We start from the raw sequence: 23,070 nt of genomic DNA on the forward strand, positions 1-23,070 counted from the left end.
ACGTAGCATTAACAGATCGTGTAGTTAGTAAAATGGTATGTTGAAGTCACCAAAGATGGGAGAAACATCAGAACAGTGGAAGTGCAGAAGCCGTGCCAAGAAGTGATCAAGAAAGATATTTACAGGATGCACAATCATAGAGGTCTGAACAGCTAGACAGCATTAACCTCAAAAGAACAAAGGGATGTAGGGACAATAGACTGTAAAGATGGGTAAAATTTGAAGCCTACACCACTACCCTTTCATAACAGGCCTGCAAAGATACCTAGAAACCAAATGCGATAGACTTACCAAACATTTCTTCCAGCAATACTTTAAATATTTTTATAGCTCTCTTTTCCTTCCAGTATGTCTTAGTTTGTGTTCATGTTATTGTCAATTTTAACGTTATTGGTCATTTTATAATCCCCCAGTATGTAATAGGAATATATGATGTGCTAACACACATAAATAAAACATAATGTAGGAACATGCTCTTATATAATACAGATAGGGCCTCTATCAGTAATGTTGTGACCCAGTGTATACTACCAAACTCTTTTTTTTTAGGTTCCCGTTTCCTTTTCTGGAATGGATGACTGTTCATCATTAGCATAAAGAGGGAAAGCAGGAAGTGAATGTAAGCACATCAAAACAAAACTTTATGGCAGATAAGAGTCTTTGGCACCACTAGTGTGCCTGTTGGTGCCCCAGTACCTGCTGAAAGGACAGACATCTCCTCCATGCTTAAGTGCTCTCACCCTTATTAAGCTCTACCACTTTTGTAGAGATTGTAGTTTCACCCTCTCAGCGATAACATTTTTTCTTAAATAACTTAAACGTTTGCCTTTCTATGTGAAGACTATTACCTTTAGTATTAGCATTTTTGCTTTGTAACATACCTTCCATCTGTAACGCCTACATAAATATTTCCATAGTCACATATTTACACAGAACTCTTGAGATCCATATGCGATTCCTGATCTACTCTTATTCTCTAAACATGCATCATTTTGTATCCCTCCTTTGGTCTCTCGCTATACGTCCTGCCTGCACCTCCCACTGCTTTATAACACTGCCTGTCTACCTTTAAGTTTCAGAACTAATTAACAGTCCCTATCCCCTCTTGTTTCAGACAGTACAGCATCATTAATATTTTATATGCCTACAGATTTGTACCTCCTATTATTTAAACATTAATTGATATTAAATTGGAGCTGCCACACTCTGTAGTTGTATATCTAAAAGATTGGGATTTCACTACAGCAAAATATAACAAGAAGTTAGTAAGCTCATCACAAATATGGCCTGGCTGTCAATAGATAAGAGGAGATTGGCATCCTTCAGACACTGTTTGGAGACGAGAATAATTCTGAAGGATCATCGCGCTTGTATATACTACCGAGCCTTTACATCTGGTGAATGCGACACTTGCTGCAAGTCTAAACATCTAAATGTATATCATAGAACCCAATATTTTGGGGGTTATTGTCAAAATTAAAACACAGAGGGGGTTACAGTGTTTTCTTAGGCAGGCCTAAAGGGTAGGTAGGTAGAGCGCTCCAAAATAGGTATTGCAGGAAAGTGGCATTTATTATGCAAATTCAAGTTTTTCATTAAATATGTCTGATTTAACAAACAAAAAAGGGAGGGGAAGCACAAAACAAAATTAACACTGGGAAACCTCCCTCGGGTCTTCATATTCCGACAAATAACATTTTCTATGTTTTGATAACTGTGCAAGACCACCACCTTGTGGATGATATGTTATGAATCTAGTTAAAATTATACTATGGTATGCATTAATGTGTCCACAGATAAACGATTACCACTTTACACACGTGCAATGAAATGTTTTCATGCAGATGCATAGGTTAACATATTTGCATAGTACAGTGAAGGTTAACAAAACACAACTTGGTGATAGCAGTGGCTGTGTTTGAGCGGTGGGATAAACTATTTGGGTTAGGTGGGGGTACTCACTGCTCACATTTAGACTCTACAGTCTTCAAAGTTACTTCTGTGCGACTTACTTCATCATAGAGGCTTCCATTGATATCAGCTCCATATATTGGTGCCACAAACGTTAAATTTTTCCAGTATTTTCGTTCCAGATCTTCATAGTCCATGTACCTCGGGGTACAATACCTGATGGAGTATTCAAAGTGAGCAGAAATAATACCCCATCCAATAACTGCAGATTATAGCATTTAATACAGTTGACAATTCTTCAAATGAAAAAGAAAAATACCTGCCTTGAAAAATAAAACCAATCTTTGTAAACCAAAACTTTTGTATTACATGACAAACTGTAATTTATGTCAAGTAAATGTAAAATATATTAAACACAAATATATGAGTATTCACTGACCAGGTAGAATGTTCAAACCACTTCTAACCTGCCATTATTAAAAAAAAAATCAGTGAATGGAGGCAATTAAACACAGTGATATGACTCATTCTGTGGTCTCATGTCTTTATTATTACCGTAAGCTCTACCAGACACTGACTTTTCTAATGTAGTTATACCTACTGTTCCCTGAACAAGATGCAGACTGTACTCACATGACTTCACCTATTGTGCTGCCACGTTTATTACACTGTAAACTGTAAAGCACCAAGTACAACTTTTAGTGCTTAATAAGTAAGGTTATTCAAGATACAAGATGTATCTTTTGAAATTTGTTGTTACCATATATACGGGCAGATAAGCCGTTCCTTGAAATTTCAACCAAAATACCATGAAAAATGGGTTAAACACAGATGAGTTGAAAATTTTAACACACACACCTCATCCTGTCAACACTATAACTTCGAGGTCACACAAAATTACGTGACCCCACTCAAACCCGACTCCTCCAAAAATGGTATGCACGGATAAAGCCTAACCCAATTATTTAGGAGTATTTTTTAACCTAAAATGCTCGGGCTTATCAGTGAGTATTTATATGGTAACCTATTTTCCTTGAAGAGGATTTATTCACCTTATTGAAAACAAAAATGTCCTTTTCTTATGCACTAAAAAACAGAAGGTGGTCAAAACCAACATACTTATCACTGTTGGCCAAACGTCTAAACTCCTTTACAGTCATTGGCTTTTTCTGAATGTTGTACTGAGTGAAGAGACCAGATTGGCCAGTGACCATCTGCTGAATTGGAGCAGGGATCACCAGATCATCGATGTCGTCATAATGTGTCTTGGGCTTCCACCCCTTTGGTGGTATGACCTTGAAACCAAAAACAAAAATAGAAAAAATCTATTATAACATGCATTGTTATGACAACAAAAATAACAAAAACATAGTGCACATTTGATTACAGTATGTTACAGAGAGAGAGGGAGAGAGAGAGGAGAAAGGGTACACTACAATGCAATACCATGAAAAGGTGGCAGATCAAATTAGGAAAGAGGTGAAAGAAAAAAGTGTTTGTCAGGTTCACAGTTTTCAGATTGTAAGATCTGAGTTTTTAGACCCTGGAACCATTGGAAACTCTACTACCTTAAAGCCCAAGCTGCTCTAAAATAAACCCAAAGAGTAAACATCCATCTCTGGAGCATAAACAATAATGAAAATGAAACTCAACATAGTCACTTGCAAACAAAGACTCAAGTAAACCTAAGTAGAACAACAATGGAACCATCGATGAGCCTCTGGTTTGCCATTTCATTACTTTTTTTTTTTATTATTATTTATTAATCGCCAACAAATTATGCAACGCTGTACAATTTAACCCCTTCAGCACCGGGACGTACCTGGTACTTCCTGGTTACTGGTCACCGGGACGTACCAGGTACGTCTCCTCCAAAAAACGCCCCCCACATCACCACGATCGCGGTGATCGCGGAGGCGCTGCTGCTGCTGTCTGCCCAGGAGTCCTGGGCAGACAGCACAGCCTCTCTAAACCCGCCCCCAAGCCTACGATCACTCCCAGAAAGATCTGCAATCGCGGTTTCAGCTGCCACAGGCAGCTTCAGGGAAGGGGGGGGTGTTGAATGGGTCCCCACACAAGTGTGGGGGCCTGATCCAACACCCCCCTGCTGCCTGATCGCTCCATGAGAGCGTCAGTGCAGTGTTAACCCCTTCAATGCCGCCCAGGCAGACCAGCAACAGCAAAAACGAGCCCCCAGAAGTCCTCTGATCAGTCCTGTAGGACTGATCAGAGAGACTCCTCCCCTACAATCTCCAGTCTGTTGGAGATTGTGTCCCAGCTGCCAGAGGCAGCTTCAGGGACAGGGAGACATGGTTCTTTGGTCTCCACATGAGTGTGGAGACCAGCCCCCCCACCCTCACCCTTCCTCAGTTAACCCCTACCCCCCTCTTCCTCAATTAACCCCTTCAATGCTGCGATTGTGTATGACCCCCATCACAGCATTGCAAGGGTTAATATTAGTCCCCACAAGCTTGTGGGGACTAAATACCAGTCAATGCTGTGCTTCAATGGAGCATCAGCATTGAAAGAGTTAAAAAAAATGTAAAAAATAATAATAAAAAAAAATTAAACAAAAAATTAATTTAAAAAAATTAATAAAATAATAATAATAATAAAAAAAATAACAGCACTGACCTGAAAGTCCAGGGTGCTTCCAGGTCAAATGCTGGGCTGATCAGATCGCTCCTGGCCAATAGGAGTGATCGGATCATTATGGCAGCCCACGGATGACCCTGCTCTACAAAGAGAGAGGGGTCATCTAGGGTAATTATGAAAAAACACAAATTATTAATAAATGAAAAAATCATAATTGTTACCTGATCACTTGTCGGTGACATTTTAAGTCGCTGATTATTGATCGGTCTCCCTGATTGATGTCAGCGGCCTAAACCTGTCACTTACAAATAATCTGATAAAAAAAATATTTAAAAAAATGTAAATGCACATGTTCCAGTTTTGCCCTCATAGCTTCCTCAAAAAATGCATGAACCATGCATGTGAGGCCTTGTTGGACTCATGGGATGTTGGTGAACAAAATGTGGTGTTTTCTTCCACTGTTGCACTTATGGTGTGCAAGAAATTCAGTGCAACATTGAAATGTATGCGTTAAAAACGCAATAAAATAATTTCCCTGTGAAGTTTGGCAGACATCAGTGAAGAAATGGCTAACTGAAAACTGTCAAAACTACCCTAGTTGAACACCTTGACTTGTCTACTGTTCATAAATATATACTTTTATGGGGTAATTTACAGTGGGGGGCCTTCCAAAATGTCCCAAATGGGATATGGGCCCAGGAAACCAATTTCTGAAAATTCCAAATGTGAAAACTAAAATGCGCATGTTCCAGTTTTGCCCTCATAGCTTCCTCAAAAATTGCATGAACCATGCATGTGAGGCCTTGTTGGAACCGGGGGATGTTGGTGAACACAATTTGGTCTTTTTTTCTGCAGTTGCACATATTCTATACAAAATATAATATAAAATCTAAAGCAACATTGCAACATATGCAAAAAAAACAAAAAAATATAAAAATACCTCAAAATTTGGCAGCAATTGGCAATAAAATCCCTGTTTGAAAAGTGTCAAAATGACCCTAGTTGTACACCTTGACTTATCTACTGTTCATAAACATATAATTTTGGGGGGATAATCAGTATCTGTGACAACTATTGCAGTTATTAGACTACCATGCCAAATTTGAAAAAAATTACATTTCAAAAACGTAATGCATGCCTAGCAATATTTGCCCTATACTGGTCAAAATAGATAAAAATCCTGGCCATGTTGGGTGGTTTCCAAATCAGGACAACTTAATGAATATATTTGGGATAATTTTTTCCCATTGGTTCAATCTGTGTACAATTTGTATGTATACAAAACTGTAAAAAAATGCGTTTTTTTCATTTTTCCCCCACTTTTTCCAGTTTATTTCAAATAAAACAATGTACTACCCAGCTTAATATGGTTTCAAATGAAAGCCCTACTTGTGCTGAAAAAAACAATATATGATTTGTGTGGATGCACCAATTGATAAGAGAGAAATTACAGTTGAAGAAAGACATGGCAAAAACACAAAAACGGCTCCGGTCCTTTAGCGACACCCTAGTTTAAAAATCCCGGTCCTGAAGGGGTTAAGTGGGGCAGTTAACACACATCACAAATATACATTAATACATACAGACAAGTCAGGAGAAAAGAACGCTGCCTGTGAGCTGCCATGTAGCCTTATGGTACTTTTATATATATTTAACAAAAAAAAAACGTAAAAGTGAATATTCAGTATCTACAATCTACTTTCTAAATAGTGTCATAAGGCAGGGGAATCCTCCTTAACAGGTAAGTTGTTTTTTGGGGGTAGGTAAATCAGAGTAAAGTGCTTACTAAATACTTTTTATGCTATTCATTGCTGGTGTTTGCGAAAGTAGACTATATGTTAATGTTATCTTTTTCTACACACCTACTAACTAATCAGAACATGCATTATTTTTTTTAAATGATACTATCTTTATAGTTAAAGAGACATTCTAGTCTCCCAAGCAGCCCCACCCCAGAGGAACGCATATTAAAATGTGAAAGTACTTTATTATGAATTCTTTGCATTTTAATTCTCTGATTTTATTTTTGATACCCTTGGTAACAATGGCTGTCATTTCTGCAGTGTTTAGCTGTAATTTTCTTCTCTCTCATTTACACGTTATATATTGCTTTTTTCAGGACAAGATTGGCTTTCATTAGAAGTCATAATTTTGATTGTATCATATTTTACTATGACATTTACTAGTGAAATCTTTTACTCATCTATAAAAGCTAATAAAAAAATCTGCTAAATAAATACTATTTGTTTAGAAATACCCATTTTTTAATGTTTTTTTTGGGGGGGGGTTGCAAGTTATTAGGCAATAATTACAAGTAGTGGTTTTTTTTAAAAAATGCCAGTATTTTAACTTTTTCCATGCACTCATTTTACCACCAGTCGTTGTCGAACTTTGTGGTAGTAATTATTTTGTGTTTTTTTCCCGACACACATCTAACTTCATGTATGAATGTACAGCCCCTGGTATATGTCATTGTAAAACAACATCCCAATATGTGTTCAGCAACAATGATACCACCCATACATAGGTTTGTCAGGATGTTGGGGTGTATTAGGCCACATTTGGGGCATGCACAATTCAGTTTTTCAACTTGGAATTTTGACATGTTGAAAATTCTGCCCCATGTCCTATTTGGGACATCTTTGAAGCCGGCCAATTCAGTTTACTCCATCAAACCATATATGTTTGAAAACCAGACACCACAGGGTATTTTAAATGGCGGTATTTCAACCCTTTCCATGCACTCATTTTACCACCAGCCTTTGTTAAAATTTGTGGTGGTATTTTTTGTGGGTCCCCCCCCACCCACACACACATTGTACTTCAGGTAAGAATTTACCGCTCCTGGTTTATGTCACTGTCAAACAACACCTCAATATGTGTTCAGCAAGATCTCTTGATTACAGTGACACCACCCACTCATGGGTTTGTTAGGTTATCTGGGAGGTAAAAGGCACCTTTGAGAGGTATGCATTTATTGGAATTTGGACATCTGGTCAGTCTGTGCCCTATTTTTGGGACATCTTAGAACCCGGCCAATTGGATTTACCCCATTAAAATCATACATTATTTATCATTATTATCAGACATTGCAGGGGCATTTAACATGCCAGTATTTTAACTCTTTCCATGTGAGGATTTTAGTGAAGATATAGAGCTTTCCAGGCACTAATTTTACCACCAGCCTTTGTCAAAAATTGTGGTGGTGTTTTTTTTTGTGGGGGTTTCCGCGCACATTGTACTTTAGTTATGAATTTACCGCTCTTGGTATTTGTCACCGTCAACAACCCCAATATGTATACAAACACAAAAACTGTCTGCGCTTCTCACCCTAATAAAGTTGGCAACAAATATATAAACATAATATAAATGTGAGGTTTTGGTTATATGAATTGGCCCAAACATAATTAAGCTCACCCGCCACGTCAAGGCACACTCTCAATAGGGTGAGAACCTACCCTCACCTCCTACATAGTGGGCACACAAAGCAGTTTATATTGCTACCAAAACCTTATTAATGTGTTGGGGGAGGTGTCTAAAACGAAAATGTAAAACCACAGAATTGTTTACCTTTGCCAATCCAGAGCGGTGAGCACCTTTAGACTCCATGAACACTAAATATTTGTTAAAGTCTCTGAATTCTTCCACGGTTGGCCTGAAGGTCATTATTTTGCAGGCAGGATTCTGGCCATCAGAATCTACTGTTGCCATTTTGGATGGTGTGGACCTCCCTGTAAAACAACAATGGGTAATATTCAGTGAGTTATGGAATATTCTAGGATTGTTTAAGATATAAACATGCTAAAGCTTAAAGCAGAGCATATGAAGCAGGAAAGTCATTACTGCAGCTGTTCAACTTAGAACCAGATTGGAAAGGTATTAAAGCTTTCTGATGAGGTATGAGTATTGTCTTAAATACCTTCCACAATGATTTTATCAGAATGCGAGCTAATCTAATTATGATTTGTGAATAGTTATGTTTAGAAGCTGACAAGCCTAGTGACTAGAACCATGGGCATTCCAACCTAAATGTGGCACAGTTACCAGAAAGCACACACATTTTACACTTGTTGAAAATCATATAAGAGGATTCAATGAGACGCCAGGAAAACACTCCTTTATTTCACTGCCATAGTTTACACATATTTGCAGTGTGTATACATGTGTGAGTAAGTTACAAGAGGGGGGGCAAAATGGGCCACATGGTTTTGCCTGCCCCCTCGGGCAAAAGATGCCAGCTCTCCACTGGTTCTGCTGCAGCTCTAGAGTTGCAACTTCTCCATATGTTAGGTATCTTTTTTTTTTTTTTTTTTTTTTTTAAGAATATTAACCACTTAAGGACAGAGGCAGTAATTCCTTTGCAAGACCAGCATTTGAAGCCGAGGACAAAACATTAAGTCACTGATTGTGGCTAACTGCAGCTACAATCAGTGGCAGGCCTGCTGCTTCTGGGTGCCCGGAGAGCCAGGCAGATCAGCAGCTGTCAATTTTCCATACATGTGACTGCTCGACTGTGAGGCACAGAACACTGTTACAGTGAGTTTAAATGCATTTATTTAAACAAATGGGTTTTTTGCTGCCTAATTACTCTATAATATTTTGTGTTTTTTGTTACTCTGGAGGTTTAAAGAGACCTAGATAGTCTTTAAAGTTTGCAATCCATTATACGTCAGTAATCCAAAAAAGGTACCATCTTTACCAAATTTGCTTTCTCTATGGCTAACATGGTACAACCTAACACTCCTAATGTGATACAGGAGTAATAATCAATGGAATTAAATCTCTATTTTTTTCCTCCCCTTTTTCCACAGTACTGACCACAAAGATGGTTATAGAATGTTTAAACCTTTCCGTTAGAATTGGCTAAGTGGGCCTAGGATGCCAGCCATGTAACCTCATATGCAGGAGGTGATCAGCGGTCATATCCCCTAAAAGCAGTCAAGTGTGTTTAACTGTTTGTACAAGACCTCTGCTAAAAGAAGAAAGCCTCATGTTTCCAGTTAAATGCTGAGGCTACCACTACAGTAAAGGGTATGCTGCAAATGGTCAGATTATTTCACAATAAAAACGTTTAAAGGTCCATGGAATAGGTAGCCTAATATGGCTGCTTGCTACAACGGTAAGGCATTCCTTGAAGAAAAGCGACAGCATACTGCTTTTCATCTGCCCCATACTGCTGGCAACATCAATACACAAGGGTGGCAGCTAGCCAGGTTTCAGTATGTACTGGCTGACTTGGCATGATAGGAGTGTGATTGCTAACAGCAATCACAGTCCCATCACGCCCAGGTTCCAGCACTTACACATCCATGCTATCACACACACACATTCATTCATATACTCATTCATTCACATATTAATTCCCTCAATCACACATACTCATTCAAACAACCTCCCCCACCCCCTTACCTGCCCTGCAGCTCTCTCGATAACGCTCACAGACTTCAGCAGGGGGCGCGGCCTCCCTCTGCGTTCTCTTGTACTGCACAGAGGAAGCAGGACTGGAGCAGAGTCATGTGATCATATATCACATTCACGTGATTCTGCTGGGCTCCGCTTCCTCTGTGCGGTACAAAAGACCCTCCCACAGGTAAGTAGCAGGGCTCTTGTGATCCCGGTTGCCCTGGCTGCCGATCTCACGCCGCACCTCGAGGTCTCGCAGGCCGCATTTGGCCCGCGGGCCGCATGTTGGACGCCCCTGATCTATAATGATATGTAGCATGCTGGAAAAACATGATTCCTTCTCACATGGAATTATTGCGAAGTTGCAGGTGTCACACACACTCTAAAAGCCCTTTTCCCATAACAAAACACAAAAGTTGGGGTGGATACACACACATACATTTATTTAAATACCAAAAAAACTTTACCTATATTTTGTTTCTTCAGGATTGCTATTAAATTTAACTCCTTTAAACATGTGCCTACCCTGCAATATATAATCTACTATCGCTTACATGGGCTTCATATGCAATCTACACGTGTGTATCACTACATACACTATACGAACAAAAGTATGCAGACACCTTTCTTATTGACTGGGTTTATATATTTCAGCCATATCGACTGCTAACAGGCATATAAAATCAATCCTGTAGGCATTACAACTCCCTAAACGAACATTGGTAGCAGAATGGGTCGTTCTGAAGACCTGTGACTTTAGATGTGGCACCATCATAGGATGCCACCTTTGCCCCCAGTCAGTTTGTGAAATTTCTGCCCTGCTAAATCCGCCCACAGTCCACTGTACATGCTATTATTGTGAGGGGAGGTGTCTAGGAGTAACAAAAGGCATAGCAACTAAGCTGTAGACCACGCACAGTCACACTGTGCGTCTGGAGCTTCATGAAATGAATGCACACAAGCGAAGGATCACTCTGTGCAATGGCAACTTCATATTAATGCCAATGGTTTTGGAATGGGATATTCCGCAGGCTCACATAGGTGTGATGGTCAGGTGTCCACATACTGTTGGCCATACAGTGTATATCTGGACATGATAGGAGTGTGATTGCTGTTAACAATTATATATATATATATATATATATATATATATATATATATATATATATATATATTAAAATTGTTACTGGGTTGTTTTTGTCAAATAAACAGTTATTTTTAATAAAAGTGTGCTTATTTTTTTATTATTATTTATTTTTAAAGGTAAGGTGTTATTTTCCGTTTCAGTTTCGGCCAAGTGAATCCTGAATTTTCGGTTTCGGTCCAGAATTTTCATTTTGGTGCATCCCTATGATATCCAGGCATTTAAACAAACTTTCATTTACTTCCTCAAAAAACATTTAAATCAATAACACAGACACATAGTTACACCTCTGCAGATATGCCTCCCCCTCAATGTATATACTGCATTGGTAAGAAGCGATAATATGGAGACCTGGTACAATGACCAAACTGATTGGGGTGTTGAGGTTCCAGGATACATGTTATATACAGAAAGAACAGAAATAGCCATGAGGCACCCATCTGGGTCACGTAATGCACGGTAATGTAACTGCAGGCCACACCACCAAGGACACAGGGCGCAGTGAAGAGGGTGCAAAGTGTGGCCTGCAGATTCACAGTGGTAGCCCAGGACATTTTTTTACTCCCTTGACCAGCAAACTTCTGGAAGTGGTTTCTATTAGCCACGGTAACCTAGCACCCAGTGTTTGTCAATCCCTGCGATGAATCAGTGCGGTTTAATATAAGGAGAGAGGTTTCATCGTGCCACACTAAAACTATGTTTTTTTATTTCAGAAAGGCAGATTTCAGTCTCAGATGGCCTGGACATCTTTAGGAGAGATGGAGCTATTTAAGAGATGGTCTGATAAAGGCATTACACTTGTTAGTAAGACTAAAAGAAAAAGGAAACCACTGCAGATGTAGCAAATATATTTAAGGAAAAGAGGCAAGCTTTTAGAAACTATAAACATGAGAAAGATGGCAACAAATATAAAGCTAAGCTTAGGGTGGCAAAGTGCATTATTAGATTCACCAAAACACACACGAGAAGATACATTCCAGTGTAACAAAAATTTGTGATAAAATCTTTTTTCAGATATGCAAGTGAGAGAAGAAAATGTATACCAGAAATAATTGAACTAAAGACAGATGAAGGGAATTATATAAATGTGGATAAAGCTATAGCCGACTGCTTAAATAAATACTTCTATTCTGTTCCTACAGAAGAAGATGAGGGGCCCCTGTTAGCAAAGTGAAATAGGGTGACATGTGAAACAGACGTGTTATGCTTGAACTCAGGAAGGAACCGTAGATATAGCCTATCTAGATTTCAATAAGACATTGGACACTGTCCCCCATAGAAGAATTATTAATCATTTGCAGTTTAGGTTTGGATGTCAAAATAATGGAATGGATAGGGCAAGTGTAGTTAATGGAGTATATTCATAGGAAGGACGTTATTAGTGCTGTACCTCATGGATCAGTAATGGTACCCACAATTTTTTAATATTTGTATTAGTAATATTACAGAAGGTCTAAATGGTATGGTATGTCTTTTTGCAGATGATACAATGGTCTGCAACAGGGTAGAGCTTCCAGGTGGAACAAGTCAAACAGCAAATGATTTTAGTAAATTAGAAGAATGGTCGTGAGTGTGGCAGCTGCAGTTTAATATCGATAAATGTAAATGAATGCACTTGGGATGTAAAAATCCCTAGGCTGAATATAGCATTGGGGACCCTGTCCCTGTCAGCGACAACAGAACAGAGGGACTAAGGAAGTAATTACTTCTGATTGCAGACAATGCAATAAAGTGCCTGAAAAAGCAAACAGGGTGCTGGGTTGTATAGCGAGAGGCATTAGGTAGCATAGCAGGGGAGTCCAGTCGCTTAACAGATATCTGGTCAGGCCTCACCTAGATTGTCATGTTCAGTTTTGGAGACCCCATCTACAGAATGATATTGACACATTGGAGAGAGAAGGGCTGCAAAAATGGTAAGCAGGCTAAGAGATCTTTATATGCTTTACTTGGAAGCTATGTATAGTTTGGAAGAAAGAAGAGAGGAGGATGTAATAGAAATATTGAAATAATTTAAGGGATTTAACAAAGTATAAAAGGCAAGCTTATTTGAAAGGAGGAGAAATGTTAGAAGAAGAGGTCATAGCCTAAAACCAGAGGGTCAGAGGCTTAGATGTAATGTGAGAAATTTCTTTACCGAGAGAGTGGTAGAAAGATGGAACAGTCTCCTAGCAGAAGTGGCGGAGGCTAATAAAGTGAGGAAACTTAAACATTATTGGAATAGACATAAAGCTATCCTCACTATGGGACCAGACCAAGGACTGATAGGGGTTTGAGTCCTTACCCCAGGAAAAATGGGCAGACCAGATGGGTTCAATTATATGCTCAATCTTGAATTTTATAGCAAGACAGGAGGCTTCGTATTTTGCATTAACCTTCTTTACTGTTAACCTCCAGCAGCAAAACAGTTAACATCAAAACAATAAAACAACCAATAGGAACATAGGAAACAGTCTATATAAGTCTGTGCAACTGGAAACTCCTCCTCTTTCTTTGCTGCTTAACCTCCAGGTGAGAACATTCCATTTTATTAACTATATTGCATATGGGTACTTTTCATTTTATTTTTTCTAACTAACTTTCATTTAGTTATTTATATTTGCTAGTACCTTTGTTTTTCTTCTGTTGGTAGGTTTTGCTTCTTACCGTTTTCCCCTCAGGCTGTTTTGCCTGTCTGCTCGTGGGCCTGGCCCCTCTAGACCCGGGGCGGCGGTTTTTTCCCTCAGCCCCAGGGTATTATTTGTCTCACCGCCTGCGCGGTTTTTATTTCTTCCTGTGCGGCGGCCTGCCGCGTGGTTGTGCGGCGGCCGGCCGCGTGGTTGTGCGGCGGCCCGCCGCGTTTTTTGCCGGCGCTGCCGCGTTGGTGGCGGCGTCCTGCCGTTCCCCGTGCGGGGGTTTGTTCTTACCTCTGCGGCTGCTCCTTCCCGCGCGCCGTTCGTTCGTTCGTTCGTTCGTTCGTTCGTTCGTTCGTTCGTTCGTTCCCGCGCGGCGTTCTTTTTTCTGTTCCCGCGCGGCACGGCGTCCGTGTCCGCGCTGCGGCCTGTTATATTACCGCGTCGCGGCTATTTGTATTACTCTACGTTGCCTCGCCCGGCGGGGTTTTTATTTGTCGTCCTCGCCCGCGGCGTGGTGGTGGCCCCGGCCTGTCCGCTGGCCTTCACCACGCTGCGCGCCGCCCCGTGGTAGTTGGGCCTTATCGTCTGCATGGCACGTTTTTCTTTTAGGTTGATTTTCATTTTAGGATTCTGCTAACGTCTACATACTTTCACATATGGATCTGTATGACTCCTTTCACTAATCCCCTTGGGTGAACCCCCACTGCCTCTCACTGTTGCTGGCTGTGCCTCTGAGCACTTTGGGTGAACCCCCTTCAGCCCTGTTTCTCTGGGGTGACCCCCTTTCCAGGATTTGCTCCTAGGGTGACCCCTTCCAATCACTGCTCGGGTAGCCCCCCTGCAGCTATCAGGCGTGGTGAACCCCACTCCTCTGGGCACGTTCTTGGGGATACTGCACCTCTCGTAGGTTGCACTTTGCTGTACGGGCGAACCCCGTTTATTTGGCCTGTGTCTGGATTACCCCTACTCACTCCTTGTTGTTTTGTGTTCCCATCAGACACACTTGGAGTACAATGGCCGAAGATTTACAAAGCCAGCTCCCAGCGGCCGTCCAGGCTTGGCTCCGCTCCGCTCTCGCTGCATCGCTCCCTGCCGCCCTTGAGGAGCTTCAGTCTGCGCGCCCAGCTCCTCCTGTCATTTCCCCTGCCGAGGTTGAGGAGTCAGACGCGGGCGGTTCATCTTCCCCCGCGGGCACGGCGGCTCCACATCGGCAAAAGGAAAAGCTCCTTTGAAGAAGGTCCGCAGCTCAGTCCTTCCTATGGTGTCCCCAACTGAGGACCTCACGGATTACGAGGTGTTGGATGAATACTGCGCTGGCTCTTCGGGTTTGGCCTCCCCTGCCCGGGAGCAAGACTTTACTCCCGATCCTCCCAAGATTCCACTCAACCCGTCCAGCGCTCCCGACCAACCGTTTGAAGTTACGGATGACCTCGGCAGTCCGTTGTTTGACCCCAGGGCCCTTCGCCACCCTCGCTCTTCGGAGTGGACCCCTTCGGCAAATATTGCTGAGTTTTTGCGGTTTTGGATCCGCCGTCCTCTGGACAAGGAAGTACGTCAAAGGCTCCGCTCGGAGTGCCCTCGACCTACCGTCAAGGATAAGGTCCTCAATACTCCAGAGTTCGACCAGACTTTTGTAACCTTCCTGACAAGGAACGGTAAAGACCCTCGTAAGGGCATTGAGCTGGGGTTGCGTTCTGCGCAAGACAAGCTTTTGGACTTCGCAGGCCCTTTGACACAGGTCTTCCAGATGGCGGACGAGGCCATAACAGACGGCTCGCCTTTGGATCCCCAGTTGGTGCGCGATTGGACTCAGCGCGCCTTATGTCTCCTGGGCAACGCCAATTGCGCTATTTCCTCCGAACGGCGCAAGGCGGCGCTATTCAAGCTGGACGCCAAAGTTGGCCGAGTTGGCCCCTAAGGAACTGGGCGCTGAAGCCAAGGGCCTTCTATTTGGCGAAAAATTTATCAAAGACCTAAGCCAACATGTGAACTTGTTCACCTCCCTCACCAAGGCCCAGACTAACATGAGGCGTGTTTTCCAGTCGGGGAGTCGTTTTTCCTCCAGAGCTGGCCGGCAGCGGGGTCGTGCCGCCAGCAGAACGGCCTCATTTGGCTCTAGACCCCGGTTTCCGGATGCCTCCACCGCCTATCGCTCCCATTACCGGCTTCCATTCGCCAGAGGTGGCTCCAGGGGCAGAGGACTCTCGTCCACCAGAGGAAGATCGGCATCAGGTAAGACTGTTTCCTATTCTTCCTCATATTCCTGTCGGGGGTCGGCTCGCCCGTTTTTTCCATGTCTGGTCCCGCCTTACGTCCGATCCCCGGGTCCTTCAGACTGTAGAGGGTTTCCGTCTGGAGTTTCTTTCTGTTCCTCGGCAAGCTTCTCTCCCTCCTCTCCCCAGGCTGTCTCAGGACGCCGCGTCCCTGGTACACTCCGAACTCTCTTCCCTCCTAGAGAAGGGTGCCATAGAGAGGGCAGATTCCCCTGGCGGATTTATCAGCAACGTTTTCTTGGTACGCAAGAAGTCAGGGGAGTTCCGTCCCGTGATCAACCTCCGGGCCCTCAACAGGCACGTCGTGTACCGTCACTTCAAAATGGAGGGTATCCACCTCCTCCGCGACCTTCTCAGGGAGAACGATTGGTTCTCTCGCCTCGACCTCAAGGACGCTTATCTCACCGTCCCAGTCCATCGCGACGATCAGAGGTTTCTGCGATTTCGTTGGCGCGGCCTCCGCTGGCAGTTCACCTGCCTCCCTTTCGGCCTCAGCTCCGCTCCGTGGTGCTTCACCAAACTGTTGAAGCCGGTCATGGAGTTCCTTCGGGCTCGCGGGGTTCGCTCCATCATTTATTTGGACGATATCCTCCTCATGGCCCAGGATGTCGAGTCCCTGCGTCGCGATACTTACCTCGCGGTCCATCTGCTTCAGGACCTGGGGTTTGTCATCAACGAGGCCAAATCGGTCTTAGTTCCGACGCAGACCGTTCAGTTCCTCGGGTTCTCGGTGGACTCGGTGGCGTCTGTTCTCAGGCTTCCGCGCGACAAGGTCTTGGTCATCAAGAAGGAGATTCGCAGGCTCCTGCGCGGTGGCTTGGTTTCACTCCGGAACCTAGCCAGAGTTATTGGCCTGCTGTCTGCGTCCATTCAGGCAATCTTCCCGGCCCCTCTCCACTACAGGGCCCTGCAGCGTCTGAAGACGAGGCATCTTCGCGAGTCGGCCTCCTACGACACGATGGTTTCCCTGTCTGACGAAGCCCGCTTGGAGCTCCATTGGTGGTTGGTCCACATGGACGCGTGGAACGGCCGTGCCATTTTCAGGTCAAGCCCGGATTTTGTCTTGGACTCCGACGCAAGCCTGTCTGGCTGGGGAGCAGTTTGCGCGGACGTGGCTACCGGGGGTCCTTGGACTGCGGAGGAGCGCGATCTCCATATCAATTGCCTGGAGCTCATCGCTGGATCGTTCGCGGTTCGCAGCTTCATGAAGGGCGTCACGCATTGTTCCCTGGTGCTGCGCATGGACAACGTTTCCGCTGTGCGTTACATCAACCGGCTAGGAGGCTCGAGATCCAGGCTTCTCACGGAGCTCACCAAGGAGCTCTACCAGTTCTGCCTGGACAATCATTTGTCCATACGGGCAGAGTATCTGCCAGGCAAGGAGAATCTGGTGGCAGACTGGTTCTCCCGTCATTGGAGGGACGCGAGCGACTGGCGTCTTCTTCCGAGCGTGTTCCAATCTCTCCACCTTTGTCGAGGTCCTCTCCATCTGGACCTGTTTGCGTCCAGGTCGAATCGTCAGACCGAGGCGTTCTTCAGCTGGCTCCCGGACCCGCTGTCCTCGGCGGTGGATGCCTTCCTACAGTCATGGCCTCTCCACGGAGCGTATGCCTTTCCCCCATTCAACATGATCCTCCGGACTCTCCATTCCGTCCGTCGTCAGGGTGTCTCGATCCTCTTGATAGCACCCCTTTGGAGGACTCAGCCGTGGTTCCCGTTGCTTCTGGAACTGTCGTGCGCGGATCCCCTGGTCCTTCCCTCGACCTGGGATCTGCTTCGGGATCCGGAGGGGAACCCTCATCCGCTTATCCTCCAGGATCGGCTGACGTTGGTGGCTTGGTCGGTTTCCGGGGATCCTGGCATGTGCCGGGCTTATCGGAGGCAGCTAGAGACCTGCTCTGGGGCTCTTGGGCCCCGGGCACCAGGAGATCTTATCTCCAGGCTTGGAACGCCTGGAGTCGCTGGTGTCTGGTTCGACACCTTGATCCCCTTACGGCTCCTGTGACGTCGGTCCTTAATTTTCTGGCTCATCTCTTTTCCATCGGCAAGTCCTATCGCACTATTAATTTGTTCCGCTCGGCCATTTCGGCGGCTCATGTTCCAGTGCAGGGCTTGGGAGTCGGTAAGGATCCGGCGGTCTGTCGTCTCCTGCGGGGTATTCGGCTCTCTAGGCCCCCGAAGGCTCGGTATGAGTCCTTTTGGGACGTCTTCCGGGTTCTCCGTTTTGTCGAAGCTTGGCCGGACAACGATGGGTTGTCTTTTCGCCAGCTTTCCGCCAAGACGGCTCTTCTTCTGTGTCTGGTTTCTTTTCGGCGGGTGTCTGATATTTGTGCGTTTGACGTGTCCTCTTTTACCTTTTCCCCCGAGGGTGTCTCGGTGTCCGTGTTTCGGAGGACTAAATCCAATTCCTCCGTCGTGTCTTATCCCTACTTTCCCGAGCGGCCTCGCCTCTGCGTGGCCCGTTGTGTCCATTCTTACCTCGCCAGGTCGGCCCCTTTCCGCTCGTCTCCCTCCGGTCCTTTCTTCATCTCCTACGTACGTCCCTTTCGTCCTGTCTCTGTTCCCACGCTTTCCAGGTGGATTCGTTGGCTTCTCCTTTTGGCTGGCATTGAGGGCTCCTTTGGAGCGCACTCAGTTCGTGGCGCGGCCGCCTCTGCGGCGTTGTCGGCTGGCTGTTCTCTCTCGGACCTTTTGTCGGCGGCAGATTGGTCCAGGGAATCTACATTCCGGACTTTTTATTTTCGGGCCCCGGTTCACGCTGCCTTGGCGTTGATCTAGGGGCGTTAAAATTGCAAAATACGAAGCCTCCTGTCTTGCTATAAAATTAGGGATTAATCTAGCCTTGGTGCAGTATTAATCTAAATTTTATTAAAGACAGGAGGCGAGTATTTCCCCCCCCCTTCACTTTGTTCTATCCCTCCCTTATTTGGTTTTATCGGGCTCTGCATGTTTGGGAGGTTGTTGGGGGGTTGTCTGTCATGGCGCTGTTGTTTTTTGTGTCATACTTCGCATGTTTCTGCATGGTCCTGTCACGTTCTCTGTTTTTTCAGGTCGTCCTCCGGTGGTGTGACGTGTTGGTGCTGTGGTTGTCCTTTGTTCTGCTATGTTCCTGATGGGATGTTGCTGTCGTTTTCAGCTTCGCAAAGAAAGAGGAGGAGTTTCCAGTTGCACAGACTTATATAGACTGTTTCCTATGTTCCTATTGGTTGTTTTATTGTTTTGATGTTTTGCTGCTGGAGGTTAACAGTAAAGAAGGTTAATGCAAAATACTCGCCTCCTGTCTTTAATAAAATTTAGATTAATACTGCACCAAGGCTAGATTAATCCCTAATTATACCAGGGTTTATGAAAACTGCCTTCATTTTCACCCTGCCACTGGAGAGCTATGATGGAATTTATTCACTAAGGAGAGTTGTGTTTCAGCTCCTTGACTTTACAATACGTTTTGAGCCAATGAGCTTATGCTTCAGGAAGAACTTGGCCGGTCTTCAATAAATGTTTAGTGAAATCAGAGAATTCTCTTTTTACTGAACAGACTCCAATTAGGAAGACATAAAAATAGTGCATGCCAGTGAACATGTGTATTTTACTGCAATTTTTGTGATTCAAACAAAATGCACCAAAGGCAAAAGCCATGGCAACGTTTCCCATGATCGCTAATTACTGCACTGATTGTTGGACTCTAGGCATCTTTAGATGTAATGGGGAAGATCAATAGAAATTAACAAATGTAGTTATTAAGCATCACTGTTAAAGGGGCAGCCCCACTAAAGTAGAACGCAAGTACTCGGAGTGATCAATGGGGGTGATTTCCATGCATGCACACAGGGGTCAGAATAGAGGCAGAGGTAGAGCTGACTGGCAGCTGAACACATCTCCTACACAGACAGAAAATAGCGGAAAGGGCCACGCCACCCTATGCATTTGTAACGAGACAACAAAAACGTAACGGGAGCACGCAGCTATCATATTCATTCGAATGGATACGACAGCTTGGGTTTCCTTTTTAAACTATAAAACAGACTTGCGGTGTCCATCTACTTCTGAAACTGATCAGATGATTTTAAAAGTTCACTCAAAGAAAACCAGAACTAGAAGCCTTCACCCAAATAATACATGTAAATAAACAGGTGAACAGTTTGAAACTGCAAAGCTTGTATTCGGCAAACATATCAGCTTTTAAGATCATTATATTTGGAAATTTGATGCCGTTAGCCATCAAATTTGGTTTGCTGTAGTAACTAAAGCGTTAGTAAGTGTAATCTGAATTCATCTTAATACTATCAATAAAAAAAAATCTATAAACAATATTTATTTGCAACTATACTGTTACATGAGGGATCATGAAGTCTCCAATATTAACAGAAAACAGGTACATTCTCACCATCAGATTTTATCAGTTACCTAACAAGCCGTCATTGCTTTATTATGTAACCTAAGCATCAATAAAAACAACGATTGGACATACGAGTCATGCAAAAGAAAAACTATACAGCCACTGAGGATAAACTAAAAAACACCTATGTAATATCACAGTCCATAACACACTTTGTACAACATGCTCGATGCTGCACTATCCAATCCTGTCCAAAAGACAGTAACAGAAATGGAAAACCCATAAAAGGAACACAGAGGACCCAGTTGTCATGTAAATGTTACTTAAAGTTCCACCAAACACCCCTGCGCCAATACGCGGAATTTCAAGTAAAGCATATGAAAAGGCTTACGATAGCAGGCCACATTCTTTAAAATATTGCCCCAGTGCCCCCTTGCCAAGAGCTCCCAAGAGCAACCAAAAGTGCACCCCCCATACCACATGCATATGTGCTGTTTAGTGAATATCCATTTCTGAGTAGCAGCATAAAAAGAGGGACATAAAACAATTTGAGACATTTTTTACACATCCATGATTAATCTATTCACCCTACCTTATCAGGGCTTAAATGGCAAGAGCCCACTGGTCACGGCTTTCCAGACTATGTTGCATTTTTATTTTTTTTTAACAAACGGGTTTACTGAAGAAATGGAAAGTGAAAGTAGCTTTCTCTATATTGCATGTTTGGCACCTACAATTCTTTACATCACGAAACACCTTTATTAAAGTGACCTACAGCTTGATACCGAGTACCTGACTACAGGTGAGTTTAGTGACAGACTCATAACCCCCAAAAGAGTAACTCATTTAAAGGGATACCCCTGTACCAGTGTGTGTACCAATCTGACAGCCAACAGCTTAATAGAGAAAATAATGATGCAAGCCTTGTAAAAGTATATTATATATATATATATATATATATATATATATACACACACACACACGACAGGTGCTCTCTTTAGGTAAAGCAAGAGAGAACCTTCTGCTGCTTTATCTAAGTGACCAATCAGTTTATGCATAAGAACTGTCAAACATGATAAGCATTTATTATTTTCTGTTTAAATTTATATTTGCTCCATCTATTTCATGGGATCAGCGCCTTTATATCACACACCTTTTAAATGACTGCTTTATTCCATCATAGCAAATGGCGGCAGGATAGTTAAAGGGTACTTCTTCCCATGCAATACAACGACCTATCGCAAAGGCATTTTTATATACAAAATCAACGTGTTATATGTCGGCGTAAGAACTTGCATTGGAATACAAGGACTGCTGTTTAACTTTGTGCAGTTTCAGCAGCAACCATGATAAATACGCAAGTTTTAAATATTTCAATCATTTTCCAAAAATAAGCTGGAAAATTGTAAGCGAGCAGGGCTCTCTCCACCTAATGTATCTGTTTGTTTTAGTCTGTTAATCCATTAAGCCTAGTCTTGCCATACCCCTTAACTGTGTATATATGTATGTATGCATAAATTGTTGGCGCTATATAAATAAAAGATAACAATATTTATATTAAATATTTTAAAAAGTTAGAATACATGGAGTCAGTACCTTAGCGATGACCAGTCAACATAAATAAGTTTATATACACATGCAGACATGAGAAGTTTATATATATATAAGCCTTAGTACTTATTATGAACGTGATGTCAAAATCATCAGATGATATCCGACAAGCCTGACAGCTTAAAAACAACCCAAAGGAGGAGGCATAGAAACTTCTGCAGAGCACTTAACACTTTCTTACCGTCACCGGGAAGAAACATGCACAGATTTACAGATACCGTATATACCGGCGGCTTTAACTTTACTTGGCACTAAGCATTCCCGAAGCCCGTAATTGTTAAAGTTCCTCAAACTCCTCTTCCTGCCCACATCAAACATGGCTCCTCCGGCACAGCAGCCGACATCTGTGTAACCACTTCCAGATCGGAAAAGCTAGCACCAGCTTATACATGTAAATAAAGTGCGTGTGTCAAATGTGTAAAACGAAACACACACGTGTGTCACGAGCAGCACAGAAAACTCCCGTATATACAACACACACGGATAAATACCAATGATAACGTGTGTTTTGTTTACACACAACATGGGTGTGCTTATAACGAACATACATATATAGAAACGACATATAAAAGTCAGTGACCCAGTGCGCCACAGAACGCGCGTACGCTTGAGTGTAAACACATCGCGCTCGTCCATTCTTTTACCTCAGTCCCTTCCCCTACTCTCCCCAAAACGGTCGGGCCCTGACGAGCCTGTGCCCCGGCAAACAAGTCACCGCCGTCGTCGTATTTGTCGCAGCTCCTGCTGCTTCGGACTGAGGTTGATGACGTCGGGAGCATGACGTCAATGTGCCCCAGCCAGCAATGGGTTAAGGGGGTGGAGAAAGGTGGGTGCTGAGGAGAATGCGCGTTCACTGAAGGCTGAGGAGGGCGCGTTCGCTGCGCATGAACCGTGTTGCGGGGGGGCGCTTGAGTCTTTAGGAGTCGCGTCACAGTGTGACGTTTCCTGAGGGAACGGGCAGGTTGGGGCAAAGCTTGGGGGGTGTTAAAATACATTCGTATAATCACGTTAGAATTCAGTAAATAAACAATAAAACAAACGGCGGAGAGGCCTTTGCCATTAACTGTTTACCCGAATATATTTTATAATACAAAATAATGAATTTACATATGAATCCCGAACTAAATGTGATGTCTGATGAACTGCCAATTCATACTTGCCGAGTGTCCCGTTTTAGCTATTTCC

General features: G+C 43.4%; 1 protein-coding gene across 1 annotated transcript in view; it reads right to left on the reverse strand.

The window, feature by feature from the left end:
* KDM4C (lysine demethylase 4C) overlaps positions 1-22,657 on the reverse strand; it is a 179,224-nt gene extending 156,567 nt beyond the window's left edge. The window contains exons 1-4 of the mRNA XM_053465979.1: positions 22,530-22,657; positions 8,077-8,237; positions 3,031-3,206; positions 2,013-2,127 (exon numbers count right to left, since the gene is read on the reverse strand). Coding sequence (XP_053321954.1) covers positions 2,013-2,127; positions 3,031-3,206; positions 8,077-8,217 — 432 coding nt within the window. The 5' untranslated portion in view covers positions 8,218-8,237; positions 22,530-22,657. The remainder of the gene's footprint in view (positions 1-2,012; positions 2,128-3,030; positions 3,207-8,076; positions 8,238-22,529) is intronic.
* Between the last annotated feature and the right edge of the window lie 413 nt (positions 22,658-23,070).

The sequence above is a fragment of the Spea bombifrons genome, chromosome 1 (genome assembly GCF_027358695.1).
Source record: "Spea bombifrons isolate aSpeBom1 chromosome 1, aSpeBom1.2.pri, whole genome shotgun sequence".
Classification (NCBI taxonomy): Eukaryota; Metazoa; Chordata; class Amphibia; order Anura; family Pelobatidae; genus Spea; species Spea bombifrons.